The sequence below is a fragment of the Biomphalaria glabrata genome, chromosome 2 (genome assembly GCF_947242115.1).
Source record: "Biomphalaria glabrata chromosome 2, xgBioGlab47.1, whole genome shotgun sequence".
Classification (NCBI taxonomy): domain Eukaryota; kingdom Metazoa; phylum Mollusca; class Gastropoda; family Planorbidae; genus Biomphalaria; species Biomphalaria glabrata.
Window position 1 is genome coordinate 25,533,982 of NC_074712.1, and position 25,388 is coordinate 25,559,369.

The 25,388-nt window shown below is 33.5% G+C and overlaps 2 protein-coding genes across 3 annotated transcripts in view; one reads left to right on the top strand and one right to left on the bottom strand.

The window, feature by feature from the left end:
* LOC106057336 (target of rapamycin complex subunit LST8-like) lies at window positions 1-20,048 on the top strand. The gene is made up of 9 exons (XM_013214504.2): window positions 1-150; window positions 8,858-8,909; window positions 9,010-9,172; window positions 9,532-9,607; window positions 10,860-10,934; window positions 15,148-15,225; window positions 15,867-15,991; window positions 19,251-19,393; window positions 19,499-20,048. The coding sequence occupies exons 1-9, from the start codon at window positions 34-36 to the stop codon at window positions 19,615-19,617; spliced, it is 948 nt and encodes a 315-aa protein (XP_013069958.2). The 5' UTR covers window positions 1-33; the 3' UTR covers window positions 19,618-20,048.
* Window positions 19,823-25,388, bottom strand: part of LOC106057345 (brain protein I3-like) — a 10,640-nt gene continuing 5,074 nt past the window's right edge. For both annotated transcript variants that reach the window (XM_013214520.2, XM_013214513.2), the window contains exons 2-4: window positions 25,229-25,324; window positions 23,380-23,624; window positions 19,823-22,498 (exon numbers count right to left, since the gene is read on the bottom strand). In XM_013214520.2, the coding sequence (XP_013069974.1) occupies window positions 22,367-22,498; window positions 23,380-23,624; window positions 25,229-25,298 (447 nt within the window). In that variant the 5' untranslated portion in view covers window positions 25,299-25,324 and the 3' untranslated portion in view covers window positions 19,823-22,366. The remainder of the gene's footprint in view (window positions 22,499-23,379; window positions 23,625-25,228; window positions 25,325-25,388) is intronic.

Consider the following 25,388-nt stretch of genomic DNA (forward strand, 5'->3'; position numbering starts at 1 on the left):
CTGGCAATTATAAGTTTAACTTTAACAGTGGAGATGGCCAATGGTGGAGGAGATCCAGTTATATTAGCAACTGCTGGTTATGATCACAGAATCAGATTTTGGCAAGCACATAGTGGCATATGTCACAGAACAGTACAACATCCTGATTCTGTATCCTTTCAATAATCTTTTGGTGTACTATTTTTTTTTATCAGAAGAGTCAAAGTCAAGAGAATTCTAGATAAAATATAAATTATAAAGTAACTTAATTATTAATAATAATACTTACTAAGTAAATATTGCCAAGTAACTTACTTCACTACTTGTTATACTTAACTTAGTTTAGTCTTAACTAAATAAAGTTATATTTATAAACTTATAGTTATTCTACTTATAGTTATAGAAACTAACAATGACTAATAATTATAATAAATAATAATACCAGGTAGGCAGGTTCAAGCTCAATGAGTCAATCAGCCTCACTGCCCTCAGGCTATGGTCACTATGGACAGAGTAGTTGAGTACTGAGTAGTAGATCTAGTAGTAGTACTTTACCAGTAATTTACTAGGTTGAGACTACTATACTAGAATCCTAGATCTAGATCTAGTTCTGTGAGTAGTTCAAGTAGTTGTAGTACTACTACTCACTGCCCAGTGAGTACTAGTAACTAGTTGTTAAACGTTACTAGTAGTAGATCTAGCTAGCAGCTAGATCTAGTAGTAGTATAGATCTATCAGTTGATAATTTATAATCATATAGACTCTATACTATATATTATATATATATATATAGATCTAGAGTATTCTAGAGTAATTTATTTATTCTAGAGCAGGCATGTCAAACACGGCATTCAGGGCGGCCCACAACCACCTTGCATGCTGCCTGCTTGGCCACCTAAAAAATTATCAAAATAATGTTAAACTATTACGCTGGAAAATAAAAGATCATACAAGCTACTTAAATTGAAAATTAGCCTTTGTTAAACTGAACAACGATATTGAATCAGCAGTGAAAGCCAGCTACATAAAACTTAATTGCAAGCCATAGCAAATCATTTAGTGAAAGGGATTTATGAAGGAGTGTATCGTTAAAGCTGCCGAAGTAATTTGTCCAGAAAAGGTGAAAGTATTCAAAGAAATAGCGTTAACTAGGAACACTGTGGCAGATAGAATAAATGACATATCAATCAGCTCGCATGAACAATTAAAGAATAAAATAGATTTTGAATTATTTTCATTGGCTCTCGATGAGTCAACTGATGTAACTGGTGTAGCACATTTGGCTATATTCATAAGGGCCTGTGACAGGAATTTTGAGATACATGAGGAGCTACTTGTTCTATGCATAACGCCACAACAAGCAAGGATGTTTTTGAGAAATAACAGGTGATATTGCATAACAATTTACCTTTGGTAAAGCTAGCTAGTCTAACAACGGATGGCGCACTAACTATTATAAAATGGTTTTGATGCAAAGCTACTTGCAAAAATAAGAGAGACTAATGCTATTTTAAATTTGCTCATTTTCAGTGCATCACAAGAAACATAACACACAAAGCCATTACAGTTCCAACATTTTATAAGACTGGTTTCAGTCACTATCAATTTTATTCGTGCCCATGGCTTTAATCATCGCCAATTTTCAATGTTTCTGAATAACATTGGACAAGAATTTGCTGGCTCTCCTGTCATAAAGAATTGAAGAGATTTGTTGTACTGCGTGAAGAAATTGTATTGTTTCTGAACATGAAAGGTGAACCTGTTGAACATTTCCATACTGACGAATGGGTTCAGGATTTGGCATTTGCAATTGATCTCACTGGTCACCTGCAAGACTTGAATTTGAAACTTCAAAGTAAAGACTAAATTGTCACCACTACGTGTGATCATATGAAGTGCTTTCAAGCAAAATTACCATTATGGATAAACCAAATATGAAGAGAAAATCTTGTTCACTTCTCAACGTGTCTGGAACTAAAAAGATTAAATACGGCTACAACATTTGGTAAATATGTCTTACACCTGGAATCATTAGTAGATGCTTCCACTGGCCGTTTTCATGACTTCGTTTCTGTGACAAGTCAAAAGCTTGCTGTCAGAGTCACTCATACTTATCACAGCATTAATTATTATTTATTTATTTATGTTATTTTAATTATTTCCCTGTCCTATCCCCAATTTCTTCACCTGCCCCACCGTTTTCTCTCCAGGCTAGACTGAATCCACCACCTTGGCGGCCTTTTCACTTATCTTCTCTTGACTGGGGTAAAGATAAACACACAGTCTCTTTTATCTTACCCGCCGGATGTCTGACAGGCCCAGTTGACACCAGCTTGGGTGGAATGCAACCAATCTTTCTACCCCCCCCCTCTCTCCCACGTCTCTCTTTGATCTAGATCATTCGGACCAACACATCTATTGACCTTTCCAAGGTGCGACTCCCACCTTGAGTCATATTCACCCACGTGTAAGATAATCCTTAGCCTAGGACATTTCCTGCTTCCGCCCACATTTTCCAGGCCTATATATAAGGTAAATTAAATCAAGCCAGACCCTCTTATTTCTCTATCTGAGCAATCGAGTCTGGACTATATCATTTATCCTTACTCCTAGAGGAATACCTGGTGGTAAGCCGAACTTAATCACAAGTTCCATCTTAATTACTTTGTGTGCATAGTTCTCACTGGATATTGTCATGTGTATTTTATTATTTCATTTACATTTAATTAGTGCATTGTGTATTTCTCACTGTCGTAAGTAGAAAACATAAACATGGCATATGTATTTATTTATGTATTGCATTGATCTATTAATGCTACGTTGCTCAATTGATCGTTGATGCAACCATGTATATATTTGTACATCTTATTTTATTTCCTTTATCTCGGCTGACCGCCTTGATAATTTTACTAGCGCACTAATACTGCGTTTAGTAAAGAGATATAAATTATCTCCCCTGTAGTCATTTTACTCCAATGAGATTGTGCCCCTTGAATGGACACCCTCTCCATTCAGGCACGCTCCATTATTCTCAGCCGACGTTCGTGTGTAAACAAACCGTCATGGCCGCTGACCATCGCCCATTCACCCCCCCCCCTTTCTCTCTTCCAACTTGTGTTGTTTATTTGAGATTATTATTTCCCCTTTTATGTACATTTCTATATTGCTACTATCTGCCATCTATTTTCCAAATCCCATTTGTCATCATCTCCTCATTTTACTCAAAAGCAATTTCACCAATCTGACGAATGCACCTCAGTCAAGGGCATCGATAAGATGCATGAGAGACATGTCCTAACTTGTCTTTATTGATCCGCAGCCTCCCTCAGGTGTCTGCCTTTGTGCTTAGTGCTATTCAGCACTGCACTTGCCTATTTATCGGATCACTTGTCTACTTGCTATTGAGTATCATCTCCCGCCTACGTGGAACTACTCAACTCTACTACTTGGCGCTATCGTCCTTGCCTACTCGACAGCCCATCTGTCAACATATTAGGTGCGACGTCCCTATAGACCTAGATCTGTGCGAGACGTCATAGCTACCCCAACCCTCACTGGACATATCCTGCTCACTACGCTGCCCACGGCAGATCCGCTCTGCCCGCAGCAACCTTGTGCCCACGGTAGCCGGCCACCTGCCCTACTGTGCCCACTACAGATATTAGAACTTTGGATTGAGACTCCACAAGAACTATATCACCGGCGTCCCTCTTCCTGCTAGAGCGCCACCTCCAGCTGCAGAACCTCAAGCCAGGACACAGCCAGCTGCGACATCAACAGGACAACCAGCTAAGTTCAGAAGACAAAGTGACATACTCTCTTATTAAGTGCAAGAGTGATGATTAAACATAGAATTGATTAGAGATAGATACAAACCCTCCCCCTTTTTATTCTTTTATGTAAATATTTATGTAAATAAATATTTTTCATTTTTAACTTTGTATCTCTCTTTCATTGCTTGTCTTGTCGTGTGCCTGCTCCCGATTTATATGCTTACGGGTTTCTGTGTGATAATAATCATCCCCTAGACATTAAACGCGCCAAACACATCCCTTTCCCCAACCTGTCACAGTTTCATACGAGCAAGAATTTTCGTTGTTTTTATAACCACTTTCATTTGCTTCAGAAAATGCTGCTGGCAACTAGAGCTGATAGAATTGTAGTCAAATTCTTTGTTGAAAGCGAAGTATAAAGAAGTGGGTGCGCCAAAATTTAGTTATTTATCTAAACGGTACGTTGAATTGCAGAAATTTTCAGCCAGATTTCTAGTTATTTTTGCAAGCACTGATCTCTGTGAGCAGTTCTTTGCTATAATGAAAGCTACAAATCACCTCACCGTTCGAATTATCGGATCAAAATTTGTCATCAGTGATGTTAGTGGCAGTGGCAAACAAACTTCCACCCGATATTAATAAACTTGTATCCCAGAAAGATGTCAAGCATCAGGACAAGGAAAAAAAATGTGCAATCATAGTAATTTTTAATTACCAAATTGTACTACAAATTTAGCTAACTAAAGGACAGATATGCCATTAATTATTGTATTCTATTGTATTGTTGTAACTCTTGGGTAGGCACTCAACGTAAAGGCAGGCAACTCAACACAGTTTAACAGGAAATAAAGACAGGTGTTTATTCACTAGGACAAACACATATACTTCAGCTTCCTCAGAGTCTTGCTACTAATTTACCAGTCCTTTGCTACTTAACCCGAATGTGGACCAACGACAGCCTTCCCCGCTTCGCTCCAGGTCCCTTCTACAACCTTCAGGTAGCACAAAAGCTGGCTTCTTAGTTTCCAAACATTCAGACTCTTCACAATCCCTGATGCACTGTTATTCTCTCTAGCATAGTGTCTTCCTGTTTATGTTCACTAGTGCGCACCTCAAGCACTGGTGCAACGCAGGGTTACAACACTACCCCCATCTTAGTCTTTTCGTCCCGAAAAGAAGCATGTACACGGTTGATCAGTGCAGGTGGAGGTCGATCAGTGGGAGTCACAGATTGCATGGAGCATGCTCCCCACAAAGTAATCCACACTGCTCTCTGCAGGTGCCGTTTTCTCCTTCTCCAGTTGACCAAGTTTCTCTCTACACGATGTCGCAAACATGGCCTCTCCATCCTGATGGTTTTCGCTGGCGTCAGCCACCTGACACATAGAGTGGTAGTGACAGCTCTTGTTGTTAATGCATTTGACTCATAACTCCTTTTTATCAGGCCCTTTCTAAGGATGACTTGTGAAAGAGCTGTAGACCCACATGAAGCCACGCTGTTTAAGAAACTGTCAGCCTTAGCAGTCTCAGGGAGAATTGTTTGTAAGGCACCTTTACAACGTTTCAGGTGCAAAAGTTCATCAGCTGCAGGGTTCTTCCGACCACCTTCAGGGCCTCTCTCGCTGGGGAAAACAGAAGTATCGAAGTCCACTGGTTTCAGACCCTGTTGATGGATTTCTTGACATTTGCATTCCCTTCCTTCGTGAAGCACCGCATGTACAGTCAGTTGTTGCATACTGCCTGAATGCAACAATCAAAATTCAAGTTCCCCTTGTAGGCACTGGCAGATCGATAGGGGTCCTTAAGGTCCAAAGTGAAAGGCTCTAATGCAGGCTCAAAGTTGTCCTGCTCTGTCCGGGTCGTTGTGGCACTCAAAGCTGGTACAGCAAAAGTTTCAGTCGTGTAGCAGACTTCTTCTATTGCTTCGACTGTCTCTTTCTGTTCATCTGTGTGCTTCTTGTTAAGATTGACGCATTCTTTGTAACTCAGTACAACCACAGTCCTGAATGAGTAACTGTTCATTGTTGTTGAATGATGTTGGACTCCTCTCTCTTAAAGGATTGATCTGGCCTTGCACTTTATGTATCAGTTTGTCCATAGAATGATTCATCGAATCCTGGAAGGTACAAAGTTCACGTAACCTGTTCTGCATGGTGTTCAACACCTCACCAATATCTGGTTCTACCTCAAACTTGTAGGTCTCGGGATCCGCCCCTTCATCAACCAGGTTCTGTCGAAGACTAGCTCTCATCTTCTCTTTGACACAGAAGATCCTCAGCGCCCTGGCTCGGAGCTCCTCTTTGAACTGTTTACAGCTAAGTTCATCTAGCTTCCTAAGCGTTGTCATTCTTTCCTTTCGTTGAGCTGCCCGAATCCCACTTCGACACCAATTGTTGTAACTCTTGGGTAGGCACTCAACATAAAGGCAGGCAACTCAACACAGTTTAACAGGAAATAAAGACAGGTGTTTATTCACTAGGACAAACACATAACATCCTTCTGCTTCCTCAGAGTCTTGCTACTAATTTACCAGTCCTTTGCTACTTAACCCGAATGTGGACCAACGACAGCCTTCCCCGCTTCGCGCCAGGTCCCTTCTACAACCTTCAGGCAGCACAAAAGCTGGCTTCTTAGTTTTCAAACATTCAGACTCTTCACAATCCCTGATGCACTGTTATTCTCTCTAGCATAGTGTCTTCCTGTTTACATTCACTAGTGCGCTAGTGCGCACCTCAAGCACTGGTGCAAGGCAGGGTTACAACAGTATTGCTTCTAATTTACATAAAACTAGTATGCTGTTTTGCAACAGAATTTTGGCTGCGGCCCCTCAGGCCATTGTAAGTGTTTTATGCGGCCCATACACCTTAACGAGTTTGACATGCCTGTTCTAGAGTCTAGACATTACATGAATCCTATTCCTAACAATTAACAACTAACTAAAACTAACTGTTTTTGTGGTCATTACATCTTTATTTTGATATTTAATATGAAACTAGCATGCTGTATAATGTGAGTATTGTGAGTGTTTCTGTTTGGAGTGCTAGGCCAAAAAGTCAAAGTTTGACTTTGACAGCGCATTATTTGATAAAATGGTTTGACATAGAAAAGAGAGGTTCCTATAAATCTTACGGCAGGTAAGATCATGGTTGGCCACAAATTCACAATGCTGTTAATTAGATTCTTTGTACAGATTATGTATATCTACATATCATCCATAGTATTAACTTCCTCCCCCGCAAAGAGCAATCTACAATCTTTCAGGACACACACCTCTGTTCAATCAACAAATTTAATTCCACACACCTACCCCTTTGTAGGTGCTCCCAACCTTATGAAATCCTAAACAGATCTTCTTTGAATGCCCCTTCCTAATCAACCTTAGGCAGACCCTACTACCACTACAGCCCAACATATCTAGCACCATGTACAGCAGTGCTGAACAACAGAAGAGAACAGCACACTATTTTACCTTGGCATAGTCTGCAAAAGAGCTCACAGCTCAATAGGGAAAAGCTGGCTAGAAGAAGAAGAAGAATATCGCCAGCTATAAACTGATAGGAAGAGAAAGAAAATAAAACATATAGAAATAATTGCCCTGTAGAGCAGACTCACTGACCTATATAAATATTGCCAGCTAATGTATAATGATAAATTAAACAGGAATATAGACTAGATTGCTAGATTACTAGCAGTATTTTTAAAAAAGGGGGGAAAGTAAAATATTATTATTATTATTATTATTATTAAATTAAAAGGGTAAAGGTGTAGATGAATGCCATCTTAAATATTTTAAATTGTGTCTACTAGCATCTAGACTTACCTAACACTTATGTAAGATTGTTCTTTATTGATTTCTTATTAGCTTTTAACTTCATTTACTTATTAAAAAATGAAAGTGTTGAAGATTAGTCCATTAATAATAATTTTGGCTAATTATTGACCTCAGAGAGTTAGGGTAATCAATGTAATATCAAATGCACGTATAATTAACACAGGGGTGCCCCAGGGGGCTGTAACTATGGTTCATTTTGTACATTGATTTTCAATCCCAAATAGTCCTTTTTGCTCCTTCACAAAATTTGCTGATGATAATAATTTTATTTATAATATTATAATAATGATGCAGCTCTTCTTGCCCTGCTCTCTGAGAGCTCAGAGGTAAATGAGTATTTCAGAGAAATAGAATACATTGAAAATACTGTAAAGAAAATTTTGTAATATTAAATGTAAAAAAAAGAAATGATAATCGATTTTGGGGGGAAAAGAAGGAAAATGATATTTACTTAGAAAAATGTCCCCATTTAATGTTAGTGAAAAGGCCTTGGCTCAAATCTGCAGTATTTTGAGTTTTAATATCACTGTCTGGTATGGCAATCTGAACACTAAAAATAAAAATAAACTCCAGAGAATCCTAAATGCTGCTGGTAAAGTCATTGGCAAAAAACAAACCCCATTTGGGCAGCTGTTTGAGAAAAATATTCATAAGAAAGCTAAAAAGATTATAGAAATAAAAATCACCCTTTGGATCAGGATTTTGTGATTTTACCATTACAAAAGAGATACAAGACACTGATAGCAAAGACAAAAAGACACAAAAACTCTTTTGTCCCCTGGCAATCAAATCACTAAATAAAATTGAATAATCTGATATAGACTTTTCACATTTAAATTATGAACTATTGTGAATGTATATTTTGGTTTTCTATAGTTATCTTGTTTTGTTTGGTGCAATGCGAGGAAAAAATATATCTATAGGTAATTTGATATTTTGTTTATAATTTTGAAATCATTAAATACAATTCAACTATCTGATATAAACATTCCGCTTGTATATTATGAGTGAATCTGGTTTGAAATGTTTGAATGTATATTTTTGTTTTCTATAGTTATGCTTTGTTTGGTGTAATGCACAAATTGTAAAACAAATTTCCTTTTAGATAATAAAGATTATTATTACAGAAACCAAAAATGTGTTCTCACATTTAGTTTGCAATCAAATGACAGTTAAAAGGTGGTGTTTTTTTTTTTACATATCTTTAGTTGTTGTTTTTAAATATATAAATATATATATATATATATTTTAATCCTTAATTGACATTGAACAGCAAGTAAATGCATTGGACATAACTCCAGATAAACAGTTGATAGCTGCTGCAGGTAATTTTTATTTTTTTACATCTTTTATTCTGTGTTTACTCTAAACTAAAGGCTAGCATGATTTTCACTACCAAAATTTGTTAAATATTTCCAATCTTAGGTTATCAGCATATTCGCATGTATGATATCAATTCCTCCAATCCTAATGCTCTGATCAACTATGAAGGTGTCCAGAAGAATGTCACATCTGTTGGGTTTCATGAAGATGGGAAGTGGATGTATACTGGAGGAGAAGATCATACTGCCAAAATATGGGATTTAAGGTTTTGATATGAATTTGGTTCAATATATTACTAATATATTGTGTTCATAAAAGCTTGATCTATTAGAAGGTGTACTGTATAAATTCTTTATCTACCATAGTTTATTGAATAATTTCATTCTATTACATTGATGATGTGTTAAATAGCTTCTCTCTTTATGTCAAATGTATCTCCATTGAATCTAAGAATACAGGCAGTTCAATAGTTCCATTGTTTAAATATTTGAAGGTGTCATAGTATATATTTAATTATGTTATTTGTTAGAGTACAGTTTTGGTGGTATTGCGGTAAACATTGTAATTATATTATATATAATTTATTAATGTGTGTTTGAGCTTATGTTAATATTTTTTTTAAAGGTCTAGAACATTACAATGTCAACGAATATTTCAAGTGAAAGCCCCAGTTAACTGTGTGACATTACATCCTAATCAGGTACTAATTTCAAGAATGTTTTTTTTTGTAAATTATTAAATGAAAAATTGGTCAAACATTGAAATATTTTTTATTTAACTTCATTAGAACTTATTAAATAGGGTCAAGTCATGTAATAAAGTTGATGTAGAGTGTATTTGTTTTAGTTTTTCATTTATTATCTTCCTGCTCTTCTCATATCTATTCTATAGGAAAGAGAATGTAGACTTAATGCTTATTTTTTAGAAGAGAAATTTGTGATTCCTAAAAGAATTTATCCTATGTTTCTTACTTGTTTTCTCTGTTATACTTGCTAAGGATAAATTGGTCAATTCTGGTATGTTTTGCAACCATCTTCCTCTTCCTCATTCCTCACTTACTGCTACATTGTACTTTGCCATGCAGAAAAGTTTTCAGGGCTATTGAATCTTGTCATGCAACCATATTATTTATATAAAGATTTTGGTTTTGTAATGCTAGACAAAACATAATTACATTTTTGCAAAACTTATATCAACTCACTCTGTCTGTCTTTCGGGTAAAATGTTTGTACTTGTTATTTCTCCCACATCCAATCTCGGATGAAGCTGAAGTTTTGCACACTTATTTCTTTTACCTAAAAAAACAAGAATCAATAAAAATTAACCTTTATACTTTGCTTTAATGTTTCAAGCTAACAATAGATAAATATAAAACCTTCTATTTTCATAAGCACTTCTCTGGTACAGCAGTTATTATGTTGGCTTGAAGAGGCAAGAGCCTTCAAGTTTGAATCCAAGTCGTTCAACTTAAAATTTTTTTTTCATAAGTGCATTTAAAAAGTGATCACGGTAATATTCACCCAGATATTCCCTTCTCTCTCCCTTATTCTTATTCCTAACTGGTCAAGACCATTTGAAGGATCATAGCATATTGAGAAAGCTAAAAGCATGAAATTGCACTATCTAAACAAAAACAAGAGGTAAAACTATTTCTAATCCTACAGATTTCTTATTGTTAGACCTATTACAAAGTCAATTACATGACTGATCCACACTAATTGATACAACATAGCTTAATATAAGCTTTTTTTTTTTTTTTTTATTTTTTTTTTTTCTTCTTGTCATTGTTTTTACATGGTAAATATATTACTTATATATTGTGTTCATAAAAGCTTTATCTATTAGAAGGTGTACTGTATAAATTCTTAATAAACTATATATATATAGTTTATTTAATGTCATCCACATGATTTTATTCAGTTTTTTTTTCTTGTACTTCATTGTTTGACTAGGGAGAACTCTATGTTGGAGATCAAAGTGGCTCTATTCATTGCTGGGATTTGAAAACAGATATTAATGAACATCTGGTAAGTAGTATTTCTAACTTTTTATTTTCAGAAAGGCTGTTTAGTTTTATAGTGGCTAACTTAAGTTGTAGCTGTAATGAATTAGATGCCTCAGTAAAGCTAAAAATGTACATGATACCCACTTCTACATAACTACATCATTTTTCAACAAAGATTGCTTCAGAAAATTTTGTAAGTTAACAAAAAAGGAAAGAAGTTATATAGGCTTAAGGAGTAGTATTAACTTGACCAGGTTTACTTTTAACACCCTTTGTGCTATCCAGGGCTTCAGAGTGCTCTTCTGTATTTCAACTTGTTCATTTTTATGAAAACAAATATCAACAATCTCCAGGACATTCGTCAACATATGCTTAATGTGTTGAATAACTAACGATTGTTTTTTTTTTTAATACTTTCCAAAAACAGCTTCAATTTTTCTTGTAAATTATTAGTTTTTTAAATGATGGCTCTTTTGTTACTGAGACAATAATAAACTACTTTGCTACAATATTGCTGTGACAGTCTGTGCACATAAACCAATCACAATGCAAAGGTTGAGCTTGTTTCTGTTTCACCGGTCTTGGAATGTGTAATTGAATAGAAATCATTTATCACTGCATCCCTATTAATGAGTTTAATAATGTCATCGAAACATCTTTAAAAATGTCACCATTGAAACATGAAAATAAAAAGGTTTCAAAGACAATTTGTCTGGGAAAAAAAAGTGGTCCGTTCAGGCAATAAAAATACAGGTTTCCATATTTTCAGAAGCTATGAATTAAAAACTATCAACTACAACCCTACCTCCGTCAATACAAAAAGAAGAGAAGTGCTTGTGTCAAAAGTGTTGCTGATACTTTTATTAGTTTGACTAACGACTTGATACCACAGGATACGAAGATTTATTAATGTTATTATTATTACTTTGTTAATAGTCACATGTATTAAATAAACTGATAGTTATGAAGATATAGTTAAATGTGAACCTGGCCTAACTGATGTAATTGAATGATTATCTAATTGATTTTGTTTGTAAAGGGCCAATCTCTCATTCAAAGCCTCAACAAAGAAATATTTCCCTGTAGTTCAGATTTGTGGTTCATTTTGCTCACATTGCCGCTTCACATGAAAAATATGAAACACTACTTATTAATTGTTGTTTTTAAATTTTATTTGGCTTACATGCTTACAAAATAGAGTTTTTCTCTTTTAAAGAAAAGTAAACAGTTTTTTAAAAAGTAAATAGCTAATATGACAGAAAATACTGAACTTAGAAATGACCAAAAATTAAAACCATTGGAGATTCAAGGAAAAAATAAAAAGCTTTTTCAAGAAAAATAACTCTAAAGCTTGTTGGAATGGCTTGAAACAAATTACTGGCTATGTACCTAGGCGCGAACCAATGTGTGTCGCTGTCAATAACAAATTTGTCAATGATTTAAATGATTTCTACAGCCGCTTTGACTACCATAACACCGTGATTTATTGGCATCATTTGAAAACAGCAATCTAGACCAATCCCAAGAACTGTTTAATAAAACAAGAAGTGACTAAAATATTTAAACAAGTAAACACAATACCAAAGCCTCGGGACCCGGCAAATTAAGTGGAAAACTTGTAAAGCTATGTGCGGAACAACTTGCATATATCTTTTGTGCTTTATTCAACAAGTCCTGGCAAACTAATAAAATACCTTCCGTTTGGAAGACGTCTGAAATAATAGCAGTACCCAAAAAGAAGATCATTGCTTCCAACAACAACTTACGTCCCTTAGCACTTACATCAATTCCAATGAAGTGCTTTGAGAAAATAAAATGATTTTAAAATATCTACTGAAAGAAGTCGAAACACGTCTTGACCTGCACCAGTTCGCTTACAAACCGTCAAGAAGTACAGAAGATGCAATACTATTCATAATGAATCATCTATACCATCATCTAGATACTCAGAGACACTACGCCAGAGTATTATTAGTAGATTTTTATTCGCATTCAACATCATCCAGCCACATCGCATGATACAAAAACTATCTGAATTGAAGGTTAGCAAAAACATACAAGCTTGGATTCTAAACTTTCTTATCAAACGCCCACAATATGTAAAAGTGAACGGGCATGTGTCAGGCACGAGAGAACTTAGCACTGGAGCGCCACAGGGGTGCGTCCTGTCACCAGTATTGTATATCATATACACAAATGACATTCAGAGCCTATCAGCTGACACTCCCATCATAAAATTTGCTAGCGACACAGCAATCATTGGTCTTATTGCAGGTGACGAAAAGCTGTACCATTCAACAATTAACACTTTTTACCAATGGTGTATCGATAACTTTCAAATTTTAAATGTTCAGAAAATAGAGAAATGATAATAGATTTTAGGAAACATAAAGGCCATCTTGCAGAAATTCAGATAAACAACCAAACCATAGAATAAGTGCAAGAATATAAATACCTAGGTACAACCATCAACAACAAACTGAAATGGCGTGAACACTGTCAAAACCTTTACACCCAAGTTCACTAACATTTCTATCTTAGAAAGCTAAGGAAATTTAACACCAACAAAACAATAATTAAACTTTCTTATACAGCAACCATCAGCAGTCTAATTAACTTTGTCATCACATGCTGGCATGGTAATACTTCACTGGCACTGACTAAACAGACTAATTAAAAAAGCATCATATATCACTCGAACACAGCTACCATATCTTGAAGAATTTTTTCATGAAAGATGCCTTTCCAAAACACTCACGATTTTTAAAGATAACCTGCACCCATTAAACCACTGTTACATAAGATCTGAACGAAGTGGTCATCTCCTTTCCATTAGGACTAAAACAGAAAGATTTAAAAACTCCTTCATCACACTTTCGGTCAGAGTGTTACAAGATCATCTGTCGTCATCGAGAAGTAAATAGAAGTCTATTTATAAAGCGCTGGTTATGAGAGTGTATGTGTTTCGTGTGTGAATGTTCGTATTTGCATCTATATTGTTATTGTACAGTAGTTACTTTGAGGTTGTCAATTGTAGTCAAGCTGAATTTCCATTTGATTGGATCAATAAAAATTATCTTATCTATAAATGTGTTATAATATGCTACATACTTACTAACTAGTCTCCAGTCTGTTTTACTATCAATAGTGAATAGTTATAAAAATGGTGTATTTGTATGAAAAAACTGCTTGCATAGTTGATTTTAATAGTAATTTTTTTCACTTTGAGCAAAGAAAAAAGTAGCAATTGAATCAGAACTTAAAAGGATCTAAAATATCATGATATCGAATTTTCAATATCTTTACTTGTTTATGAGATCAAAATGGGATGGATGGACAGACAGAAACTAATAGTGGTTATTCCCTTTTCAAGGGCTGCTAAAAATAGTTTGTGGTCATGCTTTTAGTTTTCTCAATGTGTTATGATCCTATCATTTGTCTGGACCAGATGGGAAAGGGAGAGGGGGAAGAAAGAGTATCTGGGTGAATTTTACCTTGATCACTTTATAAAAAAAGTTGTACTACTTGAATTTGAACTCAGTGCTCATTTATCCTCAAGGGGACTAATTCAACTTATACCACATCTGTCAAGTACAATTTCTTTCCCTTGTTCAATACCAAACAAATTAATTAATTTTCAATAGTTAATTAACAAATACATTTTTTTTTCTTTAAAATTTTTATTTTGTCAGGTACAAGAAATGATTGTGCAAAATTTCAACTTGATCCAAGATTGGGTGTTGGAGAAATAATGTGTACAAAATTTTTAGCAGACAATATCTATGATTCTGCAGTGGCGAAACGTTGCATAACGCATCAGTTTAGATTAATATTTTAAACTGTTAGAACTATTTATTAAAATGTTTGAAATCATTCCAATTCAGTTGCATATTTCCAATGAAATAGACAAAAAATGCTAATTTTAGATCATTTTAAATGATAGATTATGATATATTGGACTTATGGCCTCCTTCAGCTGCGAAGCAACTATTGATTATCTCTTATATAGAAAATACAGCATATAGGTATGTTAGCAGCCCCTACCTAAATATATTCTCATATTTTACTTTTGTAACTTCAAGTTGGGAAATTTGGGTCCACACACATATTTTATACTTCAACAACATAGCCCATTTTATCTCACTTATTTTTCAGAATATGCTTAATTATCTTGAGGACTTAAACATTGATGTATGTAATTCAATATATTAAATTTTAACAACTTTTCAATTTAGATTCCAGAACCAGAAGCAGCCATTACTTCTGTTAGCATTGATCCAATGGGTACACTAATGGCAGCTGTCAATAATAAGGTAGTCAAATGTTATTTGTTAAGAAATGTAAAAGTAACTTGCAATGTTAAAAAGTAATTGACATAAAAGAAATCATTACTCTTTCCAAATAAAATGGTCTTTTGCTCTTTTAAAAATGCTCTACAAGATATTAATCTTTTACTATCACATAGAATTACAGTAGAATCTGATTTAAAAACTGGAGCTGTTGGAAATCAACATAGTGTAATAAATGCTTTTTCTTAAACCATAGTATTGTACGGTGATCCTCTGCCACTTCACGCTTCATTCTTTGCGGCTCCATCAGTTTTCAATAAATATTAACGAGAAAAATAATTTGCGTATCTTCGCTTCTTTGCGGGCTTTCTGCAGAACTTGTTGCCTCAAGAAGCCCAGTAAGCTCTTCTCTTCATTCATCATAATTATTGACAATCATCATCATCATCAGTGTAAATATTCATCATCATCAATGTACATTGCTTGTGCAACTCCTATAAACACAGGAGCTTTGCGTATAATAGTGAGTACCTATTAAGTTATATCACAGATTTTAGTCCTCGAGGGTGGTTCTGGAACGTAACGATAATGGAGGGATCACTGTACATTAAATTTTTTCTTCACTTTGTCGGCAACCACTTTTTATTTTTGTGAAATATTTGTAGGGTAATTGTTATCTATGGACAATGACCACTAGTAGGTCAAATGGACCTTCAAATTTACACCCAAAGAAGAAATTTCAAGCTCATAGCAAGTACATTCTCAAATGTCTTTTTAGCCCAGACTCAACGTAAGTATTTAAACAAAGTAAATTATATACAAATACTAGCATAACAAACTGACTACACTCGTTGATTTGTCCCTAGGCTTTATACTGTTTACTAAGGCCGGAACATCCCCTCCTTTTTTTTTTTTTTTTTTTTTTTGAAATTCCAATAAATGTACATATTTGTATCAGTTACAATGAAATTTTAAAACTGTGAACTGTCTCTCTCTCTGGAACCCCCTTTTTGTTTTTTTCATCCCTTCCCCTCCCAACACACACACATGCTTTTGGCCCATGAATTCATTTAGCTATCCCCCCCCCTTCCCCTCCAAAAAGGTTTGTCCTAGTACAGGGCTGGCGAACCTATGGAACGCATGCCCGAAACGATTTTGTGTGGCATGCGACGACGATGATATTAAGAAATGTGCTTTTTGGAAAAATCACGGATACTCAAATTAGGGTTAATTAATAACGTTCAATTATTTCCGAGAACTGTAAATAATATGGAAGAAGCGCTAGTGGATCATATTCAATATAATTTTTTCATATGACTGTGTTTCATTTGGGGAGCATAGGGCATAATAATTTTTTTTCAAGACAAATCTCGTATTTGAATGAGATCTCCTTAGCTTCCGCAACCGTGTCGGTCTTACATCGATTGCTAGCGTTGCCATCAATAAACTTTTATCAGAATAATTACCATAACATTTCATTCTCAAAAAGAAAAAAAAAGAAAACTTAATGAAGAAGAAGGAAGTGGCAGACCTTTTCAAGAGTGGTGGACTGAAAGATATGGAATAATTCACAGAGAAAACAAGGCCTGATGTGCCATGTGTTTGGAAAGTGTTGTTTGTCGGACATCATCAGTAAAACGTCATTATGAGTCCAATCACAGCTGGCTTTTAGGCAAAAGCGAGGATGAGCAAAAAGAACATATATCGCGTGAGTTTAAAAAAGTGATTTCACAATCCAGTTCTTTTGTAAATTTTGTTAAAAGTCCTTCTAACTTAGTGGCTGCAAGTTTTGAAGTTTCAAAAATTATAGCTAAGCATGGAAAACCTTTAAGTGATGGTGATTATATCAAGGAAGCAATGTTAGAATGTGCGTCTTATTTGTTTGAAGACTTTCAAAACAAGGATAAAGTCATTCAGGATTTGCCAATAAGCCGAAACACGGTTAAAGCGAGAGTTATGAAATTGCACGTTAATATTCAAGAACAAGTAAAGAAGGATATTAATACATGTCAAGCCTATTCTATTTGCCTTGATAAAAGTACTGATGTGACATCGTCCGCTAGACTGGCCATCATTGCCAAATATAGCAAAGGAAATGAAATACACGAAGAACTAATAAAATTAGCAACTTTACCAACGACAACAACAGATGCAGATATATGTCAAACTGTTTTGACTGAACTCTGATATGCAGGTGTAGATCTCAAAAAAATAGTTTCTTTTACAACTGATGGTGCTCCAAGTATGACTGGAAAAGATGCAGGTTTCATTACTTTGTTTACAGGACATGTTGGACACCCACTAATAACTTTTCACTGCATTGTGCACCAACAAGCCCTATGTTCAAAAAACGGCTTAAAGGAACTTGAAGACTAATGAAATGTGTAACAAAAAACGTAAACTTCATTACTGCCCGTACTTTGAATAAGAGAAAATTTGAACAGCTGCTAAATGAAGTTCAGTCCAGTTACTCTGGCTTATTAATGTACAACAACGTACGTTGGCTAAGCCGAGGTCACATTCTGGAACGGTTTGTGGAATGCCTTGATGAAATTCGAATCTTTATGGATGATTACAAACAAAATTGCTCAGAATTGACAAATGTTGACTGGCTTATCAGACTTTTTTTTACCGATTTTTCATCCCATTTAAATGAATTTAATACGAAGTTGCAAGGTTTCGGAAAATCTGTCGATCAGGCATTTGACATCTTGACAACATTTAAGAAAAAGTTGAAGATTTATAAACGTGACATAGAGAAGGAAAAATTATAATAATTTAACAAGCTGAAGAAATTTTATGATGATTTAAAAGTTCATGATACTACTGGCAAAGATTATCAGATAAGATTGTTTTTAGAGATAATTGACACAACTGCGTTTTGAACAATTTTGAAAATTTGAGTACACCTCCAAATTTATAAAATATCCAGATACAGTAGATTTTGAAACTCTGGATTTGACCATGCTTTCTTGGATGGGATTACACGACTTTGAAATGCAACTTGTTGAGTTTCAATCCAGCGCAATTTGGAGACAGAAATTTATTGACTTATGAATATGACTTGAATTAATTGAACGTGAACGGTTAAATGGATCATTAGAACCTCAGATATTAGCAGAAAATGAGATTCTTCAAGTTTGGAATGACCTGGCTAAAACTTTCAATTCTCTGATAAAAGTAGTAACATCCATTCTGTCAATTTTCTTGTCTACTTACTCATGCAAATCTTTATTTTCTACAATGAATTTTATTAAATCAGATGCCAGAAGTTGCTTGACCGATGAATTAAGTGCAGCGTGTGTAACTTTGAAGAATTCACGGTATACACCAGATATCAAACTGTTATCGTCTACCACACAGCAGCAGAAGTCGCACTGATTGACCTGCCCTAAGACTTCAAATCTGTAGGTCAGGATAATAAAATTGAATAAACAAGTAATATTGTTACTAAGCTGTTTTTATATGTGCAGTTGACTTACTTATATAGCGGCATCACTAGTAGACCTACTGGGCACGCAACAATCTTCATTGTTTTTAAATTGAAATTAATTAGCACTCGGACTGAAAAAGGTTCGCCAGCCCTGTCCTAATACTACCTCCAATTTTTCTTCAGCTTCTCAGTTCCCTATCCAAATATTTACTATACTCTTTGTTGCTATTAGACCGGTAGCCCTCCCCCTTACACACAATTGCTTTTACACTTTTCGCCCCTTTTTATTTCAATGACAACCGCTTTTTTTTTTTTTTTTTAGAATCCTCTAATTTTTTTGGATTCTAGGCATAGCATCTTTGGTTAGTTTTACCCCTTTTTTTTCCTCCTTAAATCATAAGACAAGCAATGTATGGTATTAGATATTGGGCAATTGTTTACAAAAGTGATGGCAACATAAATAGATGAAAACCCCTGTCCTCACCCACATATTGTACCAAATACAATTTTAAAAATTTTACTCCAACTCTCTCTATATGTAAACATATACAAATAGATGGATATTTTTGATAGATAATTAAACAATACTTATTAAAAATCTTCAATTTGTGTCCAGGCTCTTGGCTACAACATCAGCAGATGGCACTTGTCGTATTTGGCGAACAGCTGATCTATCTTTATGTACTGAACTTAAGGATAAGTCTCAAAGATGGGTGTGGGATTGTGCTTTTAGTGGTGACTCACAATATATTATTACAGGTACGGTATAAAACATGATGTGTTATTACTAGATTTGAAATTAAAGTATAAAGTAAAAATTTCAACAACTTTTTAAAGTCATAAGAATCTTTTTTTTTTCACTAGCCTCTTCTGATAATAATGCCAGACTATGGAGTGTAAATGATGGACAAATCAAAAGAGAATACAATGGTCATGAAAAAGCAGTTGTTTGTTTAGCATTTAGGGATGAAGTTGTTGCCTAAGTTTTATTTTTGGTGTAAGATTCCTGTATGTGAACATTTAATTTATTAAATTGTTTTACTTTGTACAAAAGAAAAAGTCTGTGTGTGTATGTTTATAAAAGCATTATTTTAGTTAAAGACATTTGACATTAGGTACTGAGAATGTAAGAGCTAATGAATAAGTCGTTTGTGTAATTACACTGAACAAATGATCAACAATTAAATGTAAATTTAATATAGATTTTTTTTTAATTCAGTTTCTACCCTATATCCAAACTTAAACTTGTTATGTGACTAGATAAATGTTAACAATGATCTGCTTATAATATCCTAAAAATTAAGCTTGCTGACATGGAAGTTAAATACAAGTACAAATAATATTGGTGGTCAAAAGTAATTTGAAAAAGTAATAAATAATGAACAAAAAAAAATCACCTAACAAATAGAAAAAGTTATTGTTTTCCTAACTTATTTACCTTATCAATTTAAATTTATAAAATAACTTCAATAAATCTAGTGACACAGGTTATAAAACAGTTCAATGGATTTGTATCACAGTATTTGCCAAATCAATAAGAAATTGGTACTCATTCAATGTTATGATAATAGAAACAACTCACAAAACAATGATTACCAATACCCATATGTGAAATTGTGCAGTTATTATTTTCCATTTCCATTGGAAATACCAAGAAAATTGAAACATAAACAATGTTGACAGAAAGAGTAGAAGATAGATTTTTATACATCAAGTAAAAGAAATGTATGTAATGTATAGTTTTATCTATCAATAGCGTGTGTTACAACATTTGAACAAGAATGCTCTCAGTCCTTTCAAATAGTTAAACATGAGTGAGTCACATGGGATCAAACATTAATGCAACAGTTCTCAAACTGTGGGATGCAGACCCTAGCTTACAAAAGGGGAGTGAGGTTGTCAAATAATCTCTTAAATTTTATTTTTTCCACCCCTTCTTAACGTCTTTGACTTGTACTCTGCTTAATAGGAGAAATAAAATGCTGCAGGAAAATGCCTGGTTTACAGCACTCCCCTAGAATGTCTAGCTCATAACTGGTAAAAATGTAAATTTTTGGTCAATGGGGCATCACCAATAAAAGTTTGACAAAACTGAATTAATGTTTCTAAATTGACTTTTAAAGCTTGTAAATATGAATTAATATAAAAAGGATAGACTTTAAAGCTCCTAAGAGAACATGAGAAAGTGCAATAAAAAGAACATTTTGACACAATAATTTACTTTCAATGTGTCAGGTCTTATATACACAACCTTTTTATGTTGCCACATTGAGCAAATGGTTGATTTTGACACTTAAAATAAATGCCTAAACTCAAACTCAACTCAAAATAAATGCTTTAAATTGCTATATGATAGGCAAGTCTTTTTTTTTTTTGTAATCCTTTTCTGAGATCTACTAGTAATTGTAAAGTTAGATTGCTTTATTCCTGGTAGATATGGCTCGTCAATGAGTTAGATTTTAATTTGAAAACACTCAGATTTATTTCCTATAATATTGGTTCAATGTTTTCAAATTGATTCAAAAACAAAACATTTTCTTGAAGCTTAAATAACTAAATAAAATAATAGGTGATCATGCAAAACTAAAAGGACAGACAACCCTGACATTGTATTTTGAATGCAGAAAATTTATATATATTTAATGAATTAGTAATGTTCCTAAAACAGCAACAACAAAGTTTAGGTTTAAACTTCTACTGACATTCACACAGTAATTGTAAAAAAGAGAATGCCAGAATGAGAGTTTCACTAAAGATAACAAGTCAAATTTTAGTAATGCATTTCAAAATTCTTAATAACATAACATGACAAATAAAATACAAAAAGAAATTTGAATAATTTTTATTACACAAACATTTTTCATAAAATCTAGAAAAGGTAAACAATATGTCCCTTTAATAAAGTTGGTATGTTAAAATATAATTTCACATTTAAATAATGCAAGTAGATTTAAAAAAAAAAAAAGGGGGGGGGGGGGACTATCTATAATGAATATCACCAAGGTTAAGAATATTATGTGTATTTCATTTATTCAAAGGTAATGATAGTCATAAGACATTCTGTAAATAGAAACAACTACCTAGTAGTTCTTTATTTTCCTTTAAATGAATAATTTCAGCTGATGAGTAAATCCAATTAAACTAATTATAAAAATATAATTTAAGGAACTTATTAGTTAACTTTTTTGTCTGCAATTCTAAAGACATTAACAATACAAATATTATTATGGACACTAGACAACAAGAAGGATCTGAGCCCCAAAGTGCTTACAGGGAATGTAGAATAATTACAGTCGTTATTGAAAAATTAATAATCATGAAAAAAAGCTAATAGATTATTCCGTCTTCAGTATTTTAAATTTCAATGTCTGAATGTTTGGCAACATTTAAACATTTATTTCTAAATATTTGATATTAAATCTTTAGGCTAAAATTTAAAGAATTCAATTTACAAAATTGACAAAAATAATCATGTAGAAGATCATTTTACCCCCCCCCCCCCCCCCAAATCTTTAAATGACTTATAACTTTGAAGATATAAATTAAATAGTTGCTATGATTGTAACTAACATTCTCATTAACAGTGAATCTCTTATTCATGTTAAAAGTCAAGTTTATTTAAAATGTATACCAGTGCAACAAACAAGTATATGGTATTTTATTTAAAAAAATCATTACACCTAAAAGAACAAATTCAAGTACTTTTAGTGTATGAGTGTTAGTCTTTGACAATTATCCAAATACTGCACCACAGTGATTACATCGGCGTTGTCTCATTGCTAAACAACAAAGCAGACCAATAGGAAAGAACAGGATAGCACAAAGGACACCAAGACAGGTAAAGTCATCCTCAAGAATTCCAACCTAGGGAAAAAAAAAGAAGTAATCAGGGAGGAAAATGACAAAAAATTTTTTAGTTCTCAATCAAAGCAAAGTGACCTGTTTTTGAATGAATGGTTTCTTTCAGTAATCTTTACTTTCCCTATATCAATTTGAAGTAAAAAAAAACAGTGCTTCCACAAAGAATCATGCTTAAAATTTTGTGTTACATAAACGCTGATCTGCTCAGCCATTCAGTATTGTTAGCTATTTATTTCTACAAAATATAGATTAAACATTCATTACTTTGTATCATTGTAAGATATTTCACTTGCTTTAACTCTTTCTCTCCTAATTGATGATGCCAACGTTGATTTGACTCCCACTAAACTAAATTGATTTTTCGATTTAAAAACATTAATTTGTATTGTGTAAAAAGAGCATGCATTCTCCTATAATTCAATACCAAATATAACATTTTCTGATGGCAAACACAAAAGTTATTAAAGTTTAAGTATAACAGAATAGTGAAATACATATGAGCAAAACAAATAATACTATCGGAACGAGAAAAATAATTACGGAGAGAAAGAGTTAAAACCAAACTTATTTTGAACAGGAAGGAAAAAAATCAAAACTAAGGAACAAAGTAACAAATTTGTGAACATATTGTTATTTAGGTTGGAAACTAGGAAACAAATAATATAATAATTGAGCTATAAAGACCAATTGTCAACATATTGTTGTGTTACAGAAACCACATATTCCCCTCAATGAATCTATTAAAACAAAATGGGAACACAACACTAAACATTATGATTTTGAGTAATAGGGATCAAATATTTAAATAAAAAAATATTTGCCCCAACATTCTTTGCCTTTGGTTTCATTGGATTCTAAATACTAAGTTAAAATGTAAATCTTACCCTGCAAGCAGGACACCCTCCAACCAGTACAACTTGTTGTGTAGGTGACTGTATAACAACATTACTTGTATGATATGATGGGACTGATCCAGATGGATAACCCATAGGCTGTGATGGGTACCCTTTATTATCATAGCTTCCTGGTGGTGGAGGTGGTGGATAAGCTGATCCTGAGGGTGGATAATGTGGCTGCTGATACCCTCCAGCTGGTGGAGGGTTTACAGTCCCATAAGAAGGCTGATAGGCTGAACAAAGAATAGATATCTTATACAATAGAGATTTGATTAAAAGAATGCTTCTAAACTAGGTTACTAATATAGCTAAGTATATTTTATAAGCAAATATTAACTTCAATATTATTATTAAGATAAAAAAATTTAAGTTAACAAAAAGAAACTTTAATTCAAAATATTTGAAGTATTTATATACTAGCATAAACCACCAGCTACTTTCATTGGTTTGTTCACAAGCTATAAATTGTTTATTTTACTATTTTTTTAAACTTTTAACAATAATAATAAACATTCCTTTAGCCAACAGATTCAGTATCAATTACTTTGAATTGGACTGATTCGTAAATTTGGGTATCACTTACTTCTCCCCCTCCCACCAACTCTCCACTCTTCATTTAAAAAATAGTCTTATTTACACTATCTGACTATTTATCTTCTTATTCTAAATGTTTGATAGGCTCTATGATATTTTTAATTTTATTTATTCTTCATTACATCATACAAATCCTAATAGTCCCATAATGTTTTAACTGAAATTTCCCTTTTTTTTTTTCACTTTCAACTGCCTGTAAATTGAAGTAATCATTACATCTAATTAGTACGGCTTGCTTTATAACGCCCACCCCCAAATATGTTTTGCCTATGAATTTGATTACAGGTATCACCCCTCCCTCAATGTCATAAAAAAATAGTCCTACAACAAAATAATATATTTATACCTACATTTCATTTTTTTTTTAACACATAAAAACATGTATTCAGTCAATGCACACAAAAACACATTTTCAAGTACGATCTTGTATTTGTTGAAATGTTTTCTTAAAAAATTATATTGGTTCAAAATTGCTAATAAAAAATCATTTTAAATTGTTAATTTTAACCCCTGCAGTATTTACTGTGAAAATGGCTTAATTTTCTAGGTGCAAGGTTAGTAATAACATGTTTTTTCATCCTCCGCAAGTGGGAGAATTTGCGATAGGTGAGTGGTGAAAGAGTCAGAAAGGACCCTTAAAATATATAATAGATAGGTGTATATGTAATTTGTATAATATGTACATATACACCTAGACATTCACATACCCTAACACACACTGATATAAATTTATATGGATGTTTGGGCAAGGTCATATTAATCTTTATTTCTAAAGGAATTTCTGAAACTTACTAATCAAGCAAGTGCATAATTACTAATGGAAAAAGCAGTAAAAATACTACTGCTGTAGTCTACAACATAGGTTACATTGCATACTGCCATTATAACATATAATAATTTTTTTTTAAGTTGGTGGTCCCTTTCAATACAGTCTGTGCATGTTTTATATTGACTATTTAGAAAAATTTCTGAATGAACTACAAAAGTTAGAGAGAGCTACTTTAAATGACATTTGTATTATGATATTAGTTTAATTTCCAGTATAAAACAATGCTTAGTGAGCTGTATCTATTTTTTTTCCAACTACCGGTACATTAGTTTATCTTGGGAAAAGGATACTTAAGAAATCATTGACTTATTTTTGAGCAGAAAAATACTTTTTTTTTAAATTTAAATTTTAGCTTTATGCCAAAACTGTAAATTATTCTGATGTACCTGATACATATTTAAGAAAACTACTTACCACCTGCAGGCAAAGATGGATTTTGTTGCATAGTCTCATTATAGGTTGGCGGGGCAGCAGGAGCTGACATATTGTATTATGATTTCAGCTTAGTACCTAATAAAAAATATTGTAGAATTGATAGCAATTATGTATGAATTATGAATCTATTATATGTAAA